The sequence below is a fragment of the Cokeromyces recurvatus genome (genome assembly GCF_025118155.1).
Source record: "Cokeromyces recurvatus strain NRRL 2243 chromosome Unknown BX663scaffold_30, whole genome shotgun sequence".
NCBI classification, from domain to species: Eukaryota; Fungi; Mucoromycota; class Mucoromycetes; order Mucorales; family Mucoraceae; genus Cokeromyces; species Cokeromyces recurvatus.
The window spans coordinates 217,224-234,190 of record NW_026251416.1 but is presented as its reverse complement, the minus strand read 5'-3'; the positions used below and the strand labels follow the sequence as shown (position 1 = coordinate 234,190).

The 16,967-nt window shown below is 32.9% G+C and overlaps 4 protein-coding genes across 4 annotated transcripts; 2 read left to right on the top strand and 2 right to left on the bottom strand.

Annotated features, from left to right (window-relative positions):
* Nucleotides 1-1,492: 1,492 nt before the first annotated feature.
* Nucleotides 1,493-1,708, top strand: BX663DRAFT_441302 (uncharacterized protein; the record flags this gene model as incomplete). Its single annotated transcript, XM_051523448.1, has 1 exon — nucleotides 1,493-1,708. A coding segment is annotated over one exon (216 nt), but the record flags the coding sequence as incomplete, so codon positions are not given.
* Nucleotides 1,709-2,000: 292 nt separating this feature from the next.
* BX663DRAFT_554925 (uncharacterized protein) lies at nucleotides 2,001-2,433 on the top strand (the record flags this gene model as incomplete). Its single annotated transcript, XM_051531574.1, has 3 exons — nucleotides 2,001-2,111; nucleotides 2,164-2,257; nucleotides 2,360-2,433. 3 exons carry the CDS (start codon nucleotides 2,001-2,003, stop codon nucleotides 2,431-2,433), a joined length of 279 nt encoding a protein of 92 aa, XP_051379504.1.
* A 7,171-nt stretch (nucleotides 2,434-9,604) lies between these two features.
* Nucleotides 9,605-12,701, bottom strand: BX663DRAFT_554923 (uncharacterized protein; the record flags this gene model as incomplete). Its single annotated transcript, XM_051531573.1, has 7 exons — nucleotides 9,605-10,783; nucleotides 11,028-11,173; nucleotides 11,283-11,902; nucleotides 12,011-12,075; nucleotides 12,185-12,220; nucleotides 12,345-12,452; nucleotides 12,543-12,701. The coding sequence occupies 7 exons, from the start codon at nucleotides 12,699-12,701 to the stop codon at nucleotides 9,605-9,607; spliced, it is 2,313 nt and encodes a 770-aa protein (XP_051379503.1).
* A 1,028-nt stretch (nucleotides 12,702-13,729) lies between these two features.
* Nucleotides 13,730-15,084, bottom strand: BX663DRAFT_545645 (uncharacterized protein; the record flags this gene model as incomplete). The annotated part of the gene is made up of 8 exons (XM_051530935.1): nucleotides 14,994-15,084; nucleotides 14,936-14,973; nucleotides 14,850-14,889; nucleotides 14,545-14,567; nucleotides 14,253-14,297; nucleotides 14,068-14,081; nucleotides 13,907-13,952; nucleotides 13,730-13,770 (listed from the first exon to the last, which is right to left on the bottom strand). Exons 1-8 carry the CDS (start codon nucleotides 15,056-15,058, stop codon nucleotides 13,730-13,732), a joined length of 312 nt encoding a protein of 103 aa, XP_051379502.1. The 5' UTR covers nucleotides 15,059-15,084.
* Between the last annotated feature and the right edge of the window lie 1,883 nt (nucleotides 15,085-16,967).

The following is a 16,967-nucleotide window of genomic DNA, read 5'->3' as shown; positions in this document are numbered from 1 at the left end:
TGAATAACCTCTTTATTATATAATAAATGATGGTTTATTTCTATTAACTTAATTATAAAGGCTACTACAATCACAACAAAGCTAACGCAAAGAAGAGATTAGCATGGTGCATGGCTCATAAAGATCGGACTATAGCCGACTGGAAACGAGTTATTTGGTCCGATGAGATACAACTCAGACGGGCGTGTTTGGGCTTGGATCAGGGACGGTGTGTTATAGAACAAGCTCTGGATATAATTATAATAGATAAATTACATAATAAAGAATAAACTATAAGCCTGAATATAAAATAAAACTCTGTATATAACATATTGTAAATAATATAAAACTTACTGACATCCAATCGTCTAGATGTATCAATTAGAAGACATTGTATCATTTCTAAATATTTATTTTTATAACCTTGACAAAGGATTCAGGTCGTCTTTGATGAAATAAAATAAAATATATAAAAAATATCAGGAACATATACTCAGATCAAACAATAAATTTTTTATTTAAAACTTAATCAGATCATTATAACACCCAATAGATAATCCATAGATCAGTCTCTTGAATCAACAAGATGTATATCCGAATACTAACACTGTTTCATGACTCATGTTCTTTGACGGTTATTTTTATTTCTTTGATTCAGGATTCATTAATATAAATACAAGCATTTGTGTAGACACAAAATAATCTTGAACTTCTTTCCTTAACTTTCTTTTAACCTTCTTTATTTTTTTATTGAATAAAAACAGTCTCAAACTATACTTCCTTTTGTTCCTTTTCTCCCTTTTCTATTTTCTCTTTTATTTACATTCCATCACAGTAAGGTTTATAACTGAATTCAATAAGATAAATAGTCATAATAGAATATATAGTGCATTTGTACAATAATTCTGTCTATAAACATATTTAGTATATTTACCCTTGTATAGAAAAATAATTAATTAATAAAAAGTCCTACATCTAAAAATATACTTTCTTCTATTATTGTTCTGCTGAATACAAATTTATAAAAATAACTTTATACAAGTTAAACTGGGGTAAACTAAGAATAATACAAATACGCGTAATAATTGATTCTACTCAGAAGATACATGTTAGTTATAAAAATATATATAAGAGAAATGAATATATACTTATATCGATAATTATATCATCAGATACAATTTGTTATATTTTTACCTTCTTATTATTCATCATCCTTATTCACAAAATATATAAATACTCTTACATTATTCATCCTTATTTTGTATAACTCATAACACAATAATAACAATACCTGTATTGAACTTAATTCTTAATAAACTTATTGACAAGTCTCAACGCACTTCTTCTTCTGTCTTCTTTTTATTTTATTTCTTTTGTTTATATTTAATCCTTAAACTTACCTAAACCACAACATGGGCTACAAATATCTAGTTCTGGACAATGCATTCATTCACAAGGCTGCACTTATTGAAGATTTTATTGGTCAATGTGGCTATAAACTTCTCTTTTTACCCCACCTTATTCTCCTTTTTTGAATCCAATCGAAGAGTTTTGGTCCAAGCTGAAGACTGTTGTAAATAACGATCCCTCTTCTGTCAGGCAGAATGAAAAAATCTCTGATTGTATTCGCAACGTATCATTTTACAGCAGCAGAGAAGACTACGAGAATTGGAGAAAGCATTCTTTGACGTTCTGGCAAAGATGCTTGAATTGTGAAAAAAGATTATAAGAGGCAAAATAAAAAGCATGCATTAAATTTCTTTATTGGTGGCCCATTTTCATATTAAGTGATCCCTTTTCAAAACAGTGACCCATTTTTGTCTTAGCGACCCACTTTCATTGGCAGACCGATTTTCAAAATCGGTGGCCCATTTTCATTTCAAGCTGAGCAATTATTGTTTTTATTGGGCCAACCTTTTTTTCGTCGACTATACACTTCAGGAACAGACAGAAGACAGATATTAGTAAAATATCAAGATTATTTTAAACTCATTTATTATGATCATGCTCAGTATAGTGCAATGAACGTCGCTGCTAAAGATAGCATGGCTGACAATGAGTTGGAAGAAACAGAAGACAACCTTGTCAACTTGATACTTGAAAAGGGAAGACTTTTAGCTAGTTCAAATAAAGTACGACTGTTACTCTCACGTTCAAATTACTGGCTTCATTCACAGTTTATAGGTGGAGGGTTGCCTTGTACCTGAAGCTGCAAAGAAGGCAAATATTCCTCGTATCACAGCCTATAGAACGAGGAATGAATTTAACGAAAGTGGTGGTAAAGAACTTCCTGGATTAAAAAAAAACCAAAAAAAAAAAAAAAAAAAAAAACGGGAAAAGGAACTAATACAGATCATATTCTTATCTTCTTTTGAAAAAGATGTTGGATGTAATGGTTATAAAGAAGGAATGAAAAAGATATTATGTTGTGATGGACAACATAAGGATCCATGACAATAGTCGAGTACCTGTTTGCATTGAAGTAAGAGGTCATAAACCTTGGTTTTTTGCCCCCCTTCACTCACCATTACTCAATCCAATTAAAGAGTTTGAGTCTAAAGTAAAACAGTATATCAAAAGACATCCTTTAGACTCTCATAATACCTTGACCTCTTGAATAATGGCTGCTTGTCAGACAGTCTCTTGCAAAGACTGTATTAGGTGGATAAGACACGCAAAATACTTCTGGGATCGATGTTTGAACGAAAGAAACATTGTCTTTAATAAATATATAAACTATTTTTTAATCATCTCATACTTTTTATTTTCTGGGAGATCGATTCCAGCAGCTTTCCATTCTGTTATTATTTTGTAATGAAGGCCAATGGTTCTTATGGAATCTCTACTCATTGTGCATATACTTGAATTTTTCAAGGACAGCCTGATTCTCTTTCACGTACTTTTACAGTCCCACTTTCAAATATACAATGTTCTGGAAACATTGTACAAAGCTCTTCTCATTTCATATTAACTGTCATTCATGGATTTTTATCAACCAAATCAATAAAGGAAATACATATGTTCCTATGTAATATTGATATTGTTTGCCTTAGGAAACCTAATATTCTTCTCAGATGACCTTTTTGCATAAGCAACAGGTATGACAGCTCCATTGCTTTTATTCCATTGCTTAAATATTTCATATGCAGTAGACCAAGGAATAAAACAGGCTCTTATGTACTTAGCAACAGAACTACCCTGTTCCTGCATAAGATGAATGAATTGCTTGATATTTACAGAACCATGATATTTGCAGGAAAATTTCTGCTGGTATCATTATATTATGTTTAATCATAAATTATATTTCCTCTGCCTCAACTTCGTCTTTAGGCACAAGGACAACATCGTCCTTTACTTCCATGTTTCGAGGCACATTTTACTCATCAGCTAATAACAGTAATTTGCCATAAGTAATTTGCAGGATTCTTATCAAGATCTATTGCATCAACAATTCCCTCAACTTGGAGTCCATCCATTACTATTTCATCTGCCACTTTATAATGTTCCTCCATGTTAATGTCAAAAAAGAAAGTTAACATCTTTGAAATAATTTTTTTTACAGATGTTTGAAAATAAATTCTTATTTGTTTACACAATTATTAAGAAATGATAACATGTCTTTTATTCTTCAAAACTTTCCAATATGTGGTAATAGCGGTTATTAAGAAGAAATGAAGTTATGTAATAAGACAAGTTAAGAAATGGGACTTTATTAAACTCTTTTTATTAGAAATAAGGAAGAAGAAAAGTATGTTTATAGAAAACGGGGTTACAAATTAATGTAATATATAACTCGACTGAGTATTAAATTAAATATTACGTCATATTAATTCGTCATCAAGTTTTTAACTGATCAGGCTTTGCAAAAAAACAAATTTTTTTTATTTTTTTTATTTTACCTCTTCATCTACAATACACTTTTAGGAAAGTATCAACATTATTATTTGCATCTATTGTAAGACTGTAGCTTGATTGAAAGATGACCAATGCCCTCGTTTGTTGAAGGACTTGAAATTCAAACGACCGGCTAGCTCAGATTGGTGGTGAGAGGCTTGATCGCTATCCTTGCGTTGACCGAGCCCTCATATTGTAGTGGTATTTATACCGTTGCCTTATGACATGCGGCCTCTCCTACCAATATTGCTTACAATGTTAAAGATGCTAAGATGGACTGTGGCTTGATTGAAAGATGACCAATGCCCTCGTTTGTTGAAGGACTTTGAAATTCAAACGACCGGCTAGCTCAGATTGGTGGTGAGAGGCTTGATCGCTATCCTTGCGTTGACCGAGCCCTCATATTGTGGTGGTATTTATACCGTTGCCTTATGACATGCAGCCTCTCCTGCCAATATTGCCATCTTTTTTATTTATTCATTTTTTTATTTTATTTTTTTTTTCTTTTAAATCGCGATTGCTAACACTATTTCTCTTAAAATATACGCGTAGGAAATATCTATCAAAATTTTATTGGTGTGATAATCACGTATAATATTACTTTACTAAAGTCTGTCTAACTGAATAAACGCGGTGTCAAGACTGCTTATAGTACGGTAGCCGACAATCCTTAATGAGCTACATTCACATTTGTGCTTTACACTACTTGTCAATCTTATGTGGTCTCGCAACTCATCTCTACTGATTATTCATGAATCATATACTTAACAATATAGTTCCTTTCGATCTAAATGACTTTAAATCATCAAGTGTTTGACATCTTTTTAAATAAAATTCAATGGCTATTGACAAACAGAGCTCCTGCTTTTGTATTTGAAGCTTATGAAAAGTCATATCAGTTGAACAGTTTGAAGAGAGCTTGTTCAGTGTAACTTGAAGACTAGTATCAATCAAAAATCTTGATCTTAAAATTAGTTCCTTATCTGCTTTCTAAAACTGCTTTGATAATCATGCAGAATCAGACTGCGCTTTAAGTAATTTATGTGATACAGCAGTAGAAAAGGAGGTTGTGATTTTGATAGACATTCCTTGAAGACTTACTTAACGCGCTTGTCCAAAAAAAAAAAGTAGCCTTGTATACCAATAGTACTGCGCAAATAATTGGCGCTAGTCCCTACTTCGTAGTTATCAAAAAAAAAAAAAAAAAAAAAAAAAAAAAAAAAAAAAAAAAAAAAAAACTTACTGGTAATATATTTATTATTTGTTAAAAAGATTTTTGATGTTAAAAAAATAAATAAAACTAAGAATTAGACTGTGGAGTGTACTTGCAACTCTTCATAACCAGCGATATAATCCCCTTTTATCTTCAGAAGACATCCCTTTTCAAATAAAGAGGGGATGGTGTTTGCTGCTGTTTCTTTGGCATCCACAGTTCCCCTGGCAATAGAAACTTCAACAGCTTTATGCTCTTTGTACGATTAAATTCTGAGTTTTATTATTATTATTATTATTATTATTTTTTTAAATTTTTTGGCAATGAGCATGTAGCGACGAAATAAATGCGCAATATTGCCCGAGCCAGTTATAGAGGGGAAATAAGAATAAAAACCTTCCTAAAGGACAAGAAGGGAAAAAGGAAAACGAGAAGGAAAAAGAAAAGAGCAGTATTTTGGAATTAAGAGAAAATATAAGGGGGAAAAAGCGAAAAAGTGAGAAGAAACAATTTAAAAAACAAATAAGACCAAAGTGACCAGGAAGACACACACTATTACTTGGATAACCAATTCAACAGCTTGAGACCAGGATCAACAGGATCAGGAGGAAATTCATCATGGAAGTAGTAATCAAGTTCATGTAGAATTGTACAAAGAATAGGCCATAAAGTATACCAGCTCGTACAATCAGAAGGACGACGAGGTTTATGTAGTGGAAGCAAGTTGAGGAGGAACGAGATGGGATCTTCGACTGAAGTAGGCATGTAGAGACGATGATGTACATGTAGGCACTCAATAGCATGTTGCCGGCTCCAATTATGGGACGGATGAAAGATACATTCTTTAGGTTTACCACCCGGTAGCCAGCCAAGTCGCCAACGAAGCACTCGGCTACGTTCTGAGGTAGTCATTGGTAAGTAAAGGATGGGATCCAATTCAAGAGTGGGGCGTGAGGAAGACAATAGGAGGGTGTTAGTATCTTGACGAAGATTTTGAAATTGATCATCTAGAAACTTAGCACGAAGAGTGTAGAATTGTTTTCCGTCGAGCGTTGAGATATTTGGTGAGCATAGGTGTTCCCACATTGTAGTTTGAGTCAATTTATACCAGTGGGAATGACTATTTGAGAGCTGAACATGAGGCAAAAGATGGGCAAGAAGAGTATCTGCTGGTAATTGGGAAGTTCGAAAGAGGTATTGCGCTTGGAGGACTGCAATACGGGTCTTCATGGATGGTAGGTTGACAAGGTGAAGCATGACTTTCGCCGAAGACCGTGAGTGACCACCAAAGATACGTCGAATACATGAATTTTGAAAGGTATCCAGTGCTTTGGTAAGTTTAGCAGAGAGAGGACTAATTGCAAGACCATAATCTAACTGAGAACGAACCATTTGACTATAAAAACGACATGCAAGCAGAGGTGGAAGACCTTTGGAGTTGAGACCAATAGCAGCAAGTTGATTCATAGTGAGAGAGGCTTTATTGATATTATGTTGGATTAGAGCAGCATAATCAATTAGACCACCAGGTTTTAGAGGAACACCAAGATAAGAAAAGGAGGATTCTTTGGGAATAGCAGTACCATATAATTGATATGGTTGAGGATCATTGGTAGGAGCGACTATGACACATTTTAATGGGTTCCACCGATAACCTAAGGAGTAACTATGAACTTCGCATTGGTGTAGTAAAGAAGCGAGTTTCTCGGGGGAGGCAATAAGGACGACATCATCAGCATAGAGTAGACAATTAAGGGACGGTACAAATGTAGTAACTACATCAGTAGTGGAGGAGTCATTGAGTTGGTGTGGTAACCTCAAACGAGCTGGAAGTTGGTTGATATAGATTGAGTATAGGAACGGAGAGAGAATAGACCCTTGTAAGACGCCAGTGACAGGAGAGAAACGATACGATATATGATTATCAAGAAGAACTTCAATTTGAACCTGATCAAAGAGATTTTTGAGAACTCCAAGCAAAGCCGGGCAGAGATGAGGTTGAAGCACTTCCCAAATATAGGAGCGATCTGTGATGGATGTGATGGAATGTAAATAAAGATAAAAGATAAAATAAAAAGAGAAAAAGAGAACAAAAGGAAGTATAGTTTGAGACTGTTTTTATTCAATAAAAATAAAGAAGGTTAAAAGAAAGTTAAAGAAAGAAGTTCAAGATTATTTTGTGTCTACACAAATGCTTGTATTTATATTAATGAATCCTGAATCAAAGAAATAAAAATAACCGTCAAAGAACATGAGTCATGAAACAGTGTTAGTATTCGGATATACGTCTTGTTGATTCAAGAGACTGATCTATGGATTATCTATTGGGTGTTATAATGATCTGATCAAGTTTTAAATAAAAAATTATTGTTTAATCTGAGTATATGTTCCTGATATCTTTTATGTTTTATTTTATTGGATCAAAGACGACCTGAATCCTTTATCAAGGTTATAAAAATAAATATTTAGAAATGATACGATGTCTTATAATTGATACATCTAAACAATTGGATGTCAATAAGTTTTATATTATTTACAAGATGTTATATACAGAGTTTTATTTCATATTCAGGCTTATATTTTATCCTGTATTATGTAATTCATCTATTATAATATTACTTATGATTATATCCAGAGCTTGTTCTATAACACGATCAACAGTATCATTCGCTGATTTGATATCTAAAAAAGCAAGGGTAGGAAAACAATTGTGGTTACGCCAAAGAATAGAGCAGATCTCGACAAGACAATGAACTTGATCAAGAGAGCTACGAGATTCACGAAATCCGCCTTGAGCAATATCAAGAGTAGGGGATTGATCTAATAGGCTAGGGTACAAGCATTTTTCAAATAATTTACGAAAAATAGATGTCAAGCTAATTGGTCTAAAGTTCCCTGGGTCACTTTTGGAGCCTTTCTTGTGTATCGGTACTACCTGCGCAACTCGCCATGATAGTGGAGTATAGGACCATTGTCAGCAGGTACGAAAGAGATGTAGAAGCTGGGGAACCAAAGTGTGAATTAGGGGTAATAACATTTCCGTCTGTATGTGATCAACACCAGGAGCTTTTTTACGAGGCAGTTGTTTTAGAGTCTCATGAATTTGTTCAGATGAGAAGGGACAAAGATTTAAATTAAAAGGAAGACCACTAGTTATAGGAGAAGATGAACCCAAATTAGATGGTGAAGTGAGGAATTGCCCGGCATAGATACTTTGAAGATGGTCGGCCATAACGTCAGCCGGAGCACGGTTAATATCTGGATCTGGTGAGAAGGAAGGCTTCACCGATCTGTTTTTACGAATTCTGCTGAATCGTGCAATTGCTTTAGTATACTCGCCTTTAGACATCTTGTCGCAAAATTGTCTCCAAGTTTCTCTACGCCGTTGTTGGATTAGTCGTTTTAGTAAAGCAGTAGTTTCTTGATGTTTTAACCAATAAGTTAAGCAATTCAGTCCATTTGCTTTTCGCCATTTCTTGTAATAGAATTGTTTAAGCTCGAAAGCAGATGTCATTTCAGCGGTCCAGAACTGTTTTAAAAATACATCAGCAGTAGTATCCTTTTTTCCACAGATTTGATCCAACGATTCGTAGATAGTTTGGCATAGTGAAGTTGAGAATTGGTCGATGTAAGTACGAGCAGCATCTGTATCTTGAAACGTTGGGGCTGAAGAGTCGACTATACGCATCTTTTTAGCACTATCATTTGCATACTTAGCTTGGTACCTTTCATAGTGATCTAATTTTTTCAGCTTTTTCAATCGCCAGTGTGGACGATGGACCTCAACGGAAAGGTTGTGAGAGGAATGGACTTGGGGTAGATGAAAAGAGAAAGTCATAAAAGTGTGGTTAGAATTTAATGATAGATCGTCGCGGATATTAAGGTCAGGTGTCTCCAAGTCAGTATTGCTAAGGAAATAATCAATGATACTTGTACCATGATAAGTATAACTAGTCGGTTGTCCAAAAGCCAGCCGTTGGTTCCATAGAATCAAACCGTGTGCTTCCATCCAATTGTAAAAGAGACGTCCGCTTGTGTTCCACCGACTGTCACCAACCAACTCGCCAATACGAGAATTGAGGTCACCACATATAATAGTCTTGGTTGTGGAAGGGTAATCCATAGGTAATAGTGAGAGAATTTCTGATATTTGATCTGATTTTAAAGAGGGGGGAAGATATAAGCAATGAATTAATAATTTAGAATTTATAATGATTGATAATGTAAACTTGGCCAATAATGGATTGACATGGTTGATATGATGAATTGGAAGTTTGAAGTCCGGATTAACAAGAAGAGCTAAACCAAGTTGACCACGATGTTGGTTATAGGAGTTTACCGGAATACCGTAGGTATGGAATTGTTTCCAAGTGGGAATTGGATATTTGTTGGGAGATAGTAGCCATGTTTCAGTAATAAAGAGTAGAGATGAATTTTTAGCAGTATTTAATACAGGATAAATAGATTGTTTAGGGAGACCAGTAGCATTAAAAAGTGATATTCTCAATGGAAGACCACTTATTGGTTCAAATTAGTATGGGTTGAGTTCACATCATCTTCATCCATCGCACTTGCGTGAAATTTAGAAGATTCAGAAGCAGTAACGTCAAGCTCGAAGATGTCCTCTTGGGGGCGACTGGAGTAGGGATCAGTAGTCAGTATGTCAGCAAGTTGGTCTTTGGTAATCCAGGTTTTATGGGCAAAGAAACGTGCCACAGCATATTTAGCCGGACCACGGATATGAATAAGAGCTTTTTGGAGACGTTGATTATGAAGATCACGAGCAACCTGTTGACGTTGTTCAGTTGATTCATTGGCATATTTGGGATCTTTGAGTACACTTCCATTACAGGGATCAAAATTAGTATGGAGTTTGATGCCTCGTTTAGTTAACAGTTCTTGAAGTTCAGGAGCATAGTCATTATGGACGAGCACTGCAACAATGTTGCGGTCAGGGTAGTGTAAATCTAGGAGACGACCATTGTTGAATCCTAGTTTCTTGAAAGTAGTTCTTAACTTACCGAGGGGAACGCGTGCCTTGGTAGGTATATATAAGTATTGGAAACCTTGAGTAGCTGAAGGGGCTTGAAAGAAACGAGCAGCAGCAGCTTCGCGTTTCGCATGGTGTTGGACTAGATTCTTTTTGAGAGCTAAGACTCTTTCGGGTTGGTGACAGGGAGCTGAGGAAAATTGTGTATCTGGAAGAGTAGGAAAGTCATCCTCGTCAGTGCTAGGTTGGATGGCGGCAGGAGGTAGTTGTAGTGGAACTGATCTAGAGAGACGGATTTCTTCAGTAAGTTGCACAATTACTTTTTGTTGTTCTGCAAGCTGGGTGGTTAGTTGGGTAATCATTTTAAAAAGTGCTTGTACGTCTGGTGTAGCCCTATTGTCGAATTGGGTTACGGGGACGACAATGGTAGGGGTTGGAGTTGCTGTTGGGGGTACATTGTTAGATATATCTTCTACCATCCTTGAGGGAGCAGTGATGATATCAAGCATTTCAGGTGCATGCATAGTATGAGAGCATAAGGTACACTTGTAACAGGGTTGGTAGTGGTGCGTTTTAGAAGGAGAATCACCCTTACTGTGATAGGTAGTGACTTTTTTGCATTCAGGACATGGTATCGCTTTGCGATATTCAAGGAAGCCTTTTGCAAGGGCTGCCAGTTCTTCTTCAGATAAAACTCGACTAGGAGTCTTATTATATTTATGTCGATTAGGCGGCATTTACCTAGTTATTGCGATGTTTTTCAAGGTGTTAAGAGTTTTGAATGTGTATATAGTGTTGTAAATGACTTTCCAAGTTTAGTAATAGTGTTGGAAAGCGGAAGGAAATTTATGCTCTTTGTACAATTTTTTTATTTTTTTAATAGTCAAATGAAGACCGCACTAAATAAAATAGAATTAGTAGATAGCAAACGCAAGAAATGTTTTATATTACCCTAAATGTCCATAACAATTTGACAAGTTCACGTAAATCAGCCTCGGCATCCTCAACTACGGTTGGAATTGTTGCCGTATGGATCAAATCCATAATACAGACACCAGGTGAAACATGCTCAAGAGACCAAAGACGGATCTTGTTACCTACATAATTGGTATAACTTTAAAAAAGATATCTAAAAATATAGCTAGTATTACTCACCTATTACGTGAACGAAGTAAACCAATATTGAGGAGAAAGTCTCCAATGAACCATAAGAAAAGAGATGGCCAATCTCTTGTAACAGGGCCAAAGCACCAAAACCAGCTTTGATGTGGTCCTTTGTAAATCTAGCTTGACTTTTCTCGAAAAATCCTCCAGAAATCTCAAGAAGCGATATTTCAACGGAATTATTACCAATAGTGACAGTATGGCAACCATCTGCATTATAGCTGAGGTCCTTTAAAGTGTCTTCGTTTCTTCTAACGATTTCGTTATGAATAGCCATTAACTTGTATTCACCGACCTCAAACGAGACAAGACTACTAATATAGTTCATCAAGGGCCAAATCAGATAAAAGCAAAGATTTGATTCCCTCTTGCTTATTAGCTTCAACTTTTTTTCATCCATTGCTACTTTCATGACTAATTTTAAAATTTTGCAAATGAAAGCTGCTTCTTCACTTCCGGCATTTTCCTTTTTAAATGTCTTTAAACAAGACTTGAAATCCTTCACAGATTCAGATTCAAATAGGTCAACCAATTTGTCATTCAAACCCTCACAGGGATCGACGATATTTGGCTTTATCACGAGTAATGGATATAGCTCGGGAATAAGGCAGGACCTCATTTTCACGGTATATCCGCATTGAATAATGCCAATCTTTTCTAGACTATATTTGGTGATTAAAATCATTTATAATATAGTATAAGTGTTAATTCAAAAATACCTGAAGTTATGCATCTTGCTATTGCTTTTGCAGCCGCTGAAAAATTTATACCATAAATTCCAGATATGCTGCTCAGACTCCACATGGTAAAGCGGTTCATCGTTGGTACGAGTTACCTAAAAGTACAGTCAGTATATGTAGGTTATATATAACAATTATCATGAATTGCACCAAGATATCATAGATTATCTTGCTACAGATACATGATTTTAGTTTAAGACTTACTATGGGTGCAGCAGAGGGAGAGATTTTAATTTTTCTCTATTATAAAGCCATATTAGTAAATCTGAAATGACCTTCAACATTTTTAAAATCATACTCTCTTTTGCTAAAATGTAAAAAATTAATTAATATATTGATTATATAATCTAGTAAGTTAGCTTACATGAGCAGATCCTAGAACAATGTTGGAAGAGGGACTGTCGATGATATTATTAAATGAATTTTTAACAATAATATTATCATTTTTCTTTTGCTCTGAAAACATGGTTTTCTACAAAATAAAATTAGTATCTGGGTAATAGTCAACACATACAGATATATTACCTTTGCTTCTTTCCTCAGACGGCCAATCACTTTTAACTCTGATTCCCCAAATACCCGAGGAGATAAGTTTCTCTAATTCGTTGTCGAATTGCACCTTGGCGTCATTGAAGTCACCAAGAGTTTCAGGGTTAAGGACTTCAAGATACTTTTCAAAGGTGCAGTTTTTCAAGTTGTTTAGGTCAAAAAATCTATCCATGTTGTAACTAACGAAGAAATTTTGACCAACATTCTTCAATAGGGTAAATAGGGAGGCATAAACAAAGATTTGTATCCTCTATTAGTTATGACCTCAACTACAAAAGTAGTGTGATGTATATTGTAGTTATCCATGACAATATAAAGCCCATTCTTATCATGTTTATCAAGCATATCCATAACGACTTGAACGAATTTAATAACATGGGAAATTGATTTACCCTTCTTCAAAAGCTTTTTCTTTGTCTCAACTCCGGCCTTTTTTTTTTTCAATTTGGATTTAAAGAATTCTTTTTCGAGTTAATCAACATCACTTTGTTGAAGAGTTTTGACCTTAGAGAGATTAATAATACCAAAGGGAGAGATGCACTTAGTAAGCGATGATTTCACCGTATTTATAGACTTAGTTTATGGCTTCGGTTTCAATTCCAGAATAATACTCCATTAAAGGTCGATAGTTAGTGCAGTTTATTTCCAACTCCATAGTATGTTAAGTTTATGTAATGGTCTCTTGAGAAGGGTTTCATACTAATTTTGCGAAGGTTCACACAAAAATTTAGAAATGATGTGTGCTATTTATATAAAATTGGATTACAATTTTAACACTGCAATCATCTGAGTATATTTTTTACAAGATATAACAAAGGATTTGTTTATATCTTGTAAGATATATGTACAAGATATGTATAAATCCTGCCTCAAAATCATACAAGATATAACCAAGATATAAACAAATCTTGCACTTTTTCTACAGGATATATACAAGTTTTGAACATTTCTTGTACTTTTTTCTACAAGATACACACAGGGTTTACATATTTCATGTACTGTTTTTTACAAGTTTTGATTAAATCCTGTACTTTATAATTGCTTTTCATTTGCTAATATTTTACATACCATGTTGTTTATCATTGGCTTTATGCTTCATGACTCATCAAAACATGGTTATACATTATTGGGTTATATAGATGGTATTTTATTCCCTTTCAGGCTTTATTTATATTAAATAGGCTTCTTTATTGCCTTTCTTTATTGGACATTATTAAATACATTGTTTACAAAAAATGTGGCTTTTTATTTACTTTTTTTTTATTTATTTATTACATAAAAAATTGGTACATATCAAATAATAATAATAACAATAAAATAATAATATAATAATAAAAGAGTATGCTATAAGCATTACATGTAAAATATTACACTTACCTTGAATACGTATTCTATTGATAACATGGTCATTGATTAAAGAACCCTTTGGGAAAAGAAAAAAAAAGAAAAAGAGCCCAGAGATTGCAAGGATTATCATACAGAACAAAAACAAAAAATAGTAGCAATTGAAGTGATCAACAGAAAAGTATTCCATTTACAAAAGAAGCATACACTATTAATAGAATAAATAATTAATAAAAGCTAACATATGATAAAGTATAGAAATATCATATTTACCAAAAAAAAAAAAAAAAAATACAAAAGGCTAGATCTATGTTTGTGCTGCAGAGAAAAGAATATTAGTTAAATCTCGGGTATTATTATTTTTTTTTCCACACTATACCTTTCAATGTTACATTAGAATGATGTACACTTGTACTTGACCTCCCTGTTATATAAAGAATTGTTAATACACATATTGAAATAGTTAAAGATAAAGGTGTTATTTTATATACCTTTTTTCAATAGATAAATAATACAAGTCTTTGTTGTGGATCTGAATCAAATATTGCTACTGCATAATAAAGACCAACACATACCTATTTAATTGTTTCATTTTAGTTGTTTTTGATTTAAGAAAAGAGAAAAATTAAAAAAAAAGATACATATATTTTCAAAATAATGTAAATACTTACCATTTGAAATAATCAACAAAGACCTATAATTTAAATACATATATAAAAAAGAGTAATAGCTATTAATATTAAAATGAACATCTATTACAATAAAATAAAATTAGTAGTTTAACGAATGTATTAAAAAATGAAAAAAAAGGAAAAAAGGATGTGATTACCTCTTTTTTTTTATTTAAAGTTTTTTTTCGGTCCGCTTTTGAAATGAAACGAACTAAATTATTGAATAGCAGCAAACTTTATATATACAATGTAAAAAGTCTTAGCAATACATTTATATTTTTTTGCACTAACTTATTATCTTTTACCTTTCAAAATGTCTGTTACTTTGAACAATAATATCCTTTACTAAAAATATTTGAGAATTGTTAATTACATGTGTTAATTCATTTACCAATGTCATCTTCATTAAACAATGGAGATGTCATTACTCTTGTAATTGTAGTAATTACCTCTTGAAAATATATAGTAAAGTCTTTAAGGCTTTTTTTTTGAGCTGATTGCAGAACATTTGCATTTGTCAATGTCGGTAATGTTGGTCATTGTTAAATAAAGAATAAAAAAAGTAAAATATAAAATAATTTTACTAGGGGGTATTAAATTTGAATTTTTTTTTTTAAAAAAAAAGAAAAAAAAAGGAATTTAATTGAAATGAACACAACTACATTAATTGTATAATTGCTAAATCTTGTTTTTATTTTTCTCTAAATTCACTAATTGTTAACAAATGTATATAATCACTAATAATGGAATTGCTTTAATTAACATTCGCGAATAGTTTTTTTTTTTCTTCATTTCAAAATTAAAGTTAATTAATAAATCAACACATTACATGATCTAATTGAAATGCAAAATAGATTAGATTGAATGCAATTTAATTAAACATCTTTTTTTATATACATATAATAAAAATTCTTTATTTTATTTATATAATTATAATACATATTTTTATTATATTACGTGTACTATTTTTTTTTTTTTTGGTGAGAAAAAAAAACATCAAGTATGATTTGAAACAATTGCAATGTATTTTACATTATTGAAATGTAATTTACATTTTATAAGCCTATAATTAAAGTTACGCATATAAAATTTGTGGGGAATAAAAAAAAAAAATAAAAAATAAAATAAAAAAAATGTTAAAGTACTTTTTCAGAATCCGCAATTTTTATCTTTTTTTTCATTTTATGTAATTTTATTGGCGAAAATGCCGGATAAAGGAAATTCCTGGTCTACAGCCAAAATAGCTGTAAAATTAAAAATTAAATAAAATGATAGAAAATGGCAGTAGAGATACACTTTTTTTTGGATACATGAATACTATTATAACCTCCAAGATATAATATTATTTTTATTTAAACATTTTATAATAAAAAGTGATTAAAATAATAACATTTAAAAATCACTGCTAAAATTGGATTATATCCTGTATTATATTTTTTACAAGATATACTCATTGCTTGCAGTGTAACTTCTGATTAGGGAGTTATTTAGCAATTAGAGAAGCCATTAACATCGGAAAATCGAATAATATTAATTGTTTAAAAGACGTATGTCTATGTAGTCTGATTTTCCATGATTATCAAAGCAGTTTTAGAAAGCAGATAAGGAACTAATTTTAAGATCAAGATTTTTGATTGATACTAGTCTTCAAGTTACACTGAACAAGCTCTCTTCAAACTGTTCAACTGATATGACTTTTCATAAGCTTCAAATACAAAAGCAGGAGCTCTGTTTGTCAATAGCCATTGAATTTTATTTAAAAAGATGTCAAACACTTGATGATTTAAAGTCATTTAGATCGAAAGGAACTATATTGTTAAGTATATGATTCATGAATAATCAGTAGAGATGAGTTGCGAGACCACATAAGATTGACAAGTAGTGTAAAGCACAAATGTGAATGTAGCTCATTAAGGATTGTCGGCTACCGTACTATAAGCAGTCTTGACACCGCGTTTATTCAGTTAGACAGACTTTAGTAAAGTAATATTATACGTGATTATCACACCAATAAAATTTTGATAGATATTTCCTACGCGTATATTTTAAGAGAAATAGTGTTAGCAATCGCGATTTAAAAGAAAAAAAAAATAAAATAAAAAAATGAATAAATAAAAAAGATGGCAATATTGGCAGGAGAGGCTGCATGTCATAAGGCAACGGTATAAATACCACCACAATATGAGGGCTCGGTCAACGCAAGGATAGCGATCAAGCCTCTCACCACCAATCTGAGCTAGCCGGTCGTTTGAATTTCAAAGTCCTTCAACAAACGAGGGCATTGGTCATCTTTCAATCAAGCCACAGTCCATCTTAGCATCTTTAACATTGTAAGCAATATTGGTAGGAGAGGCCGCATGTCATAAGGCAACGGTATAAATACCACTACAATATGAGGGCTCGGTCAACGCAAGGATAGCGAT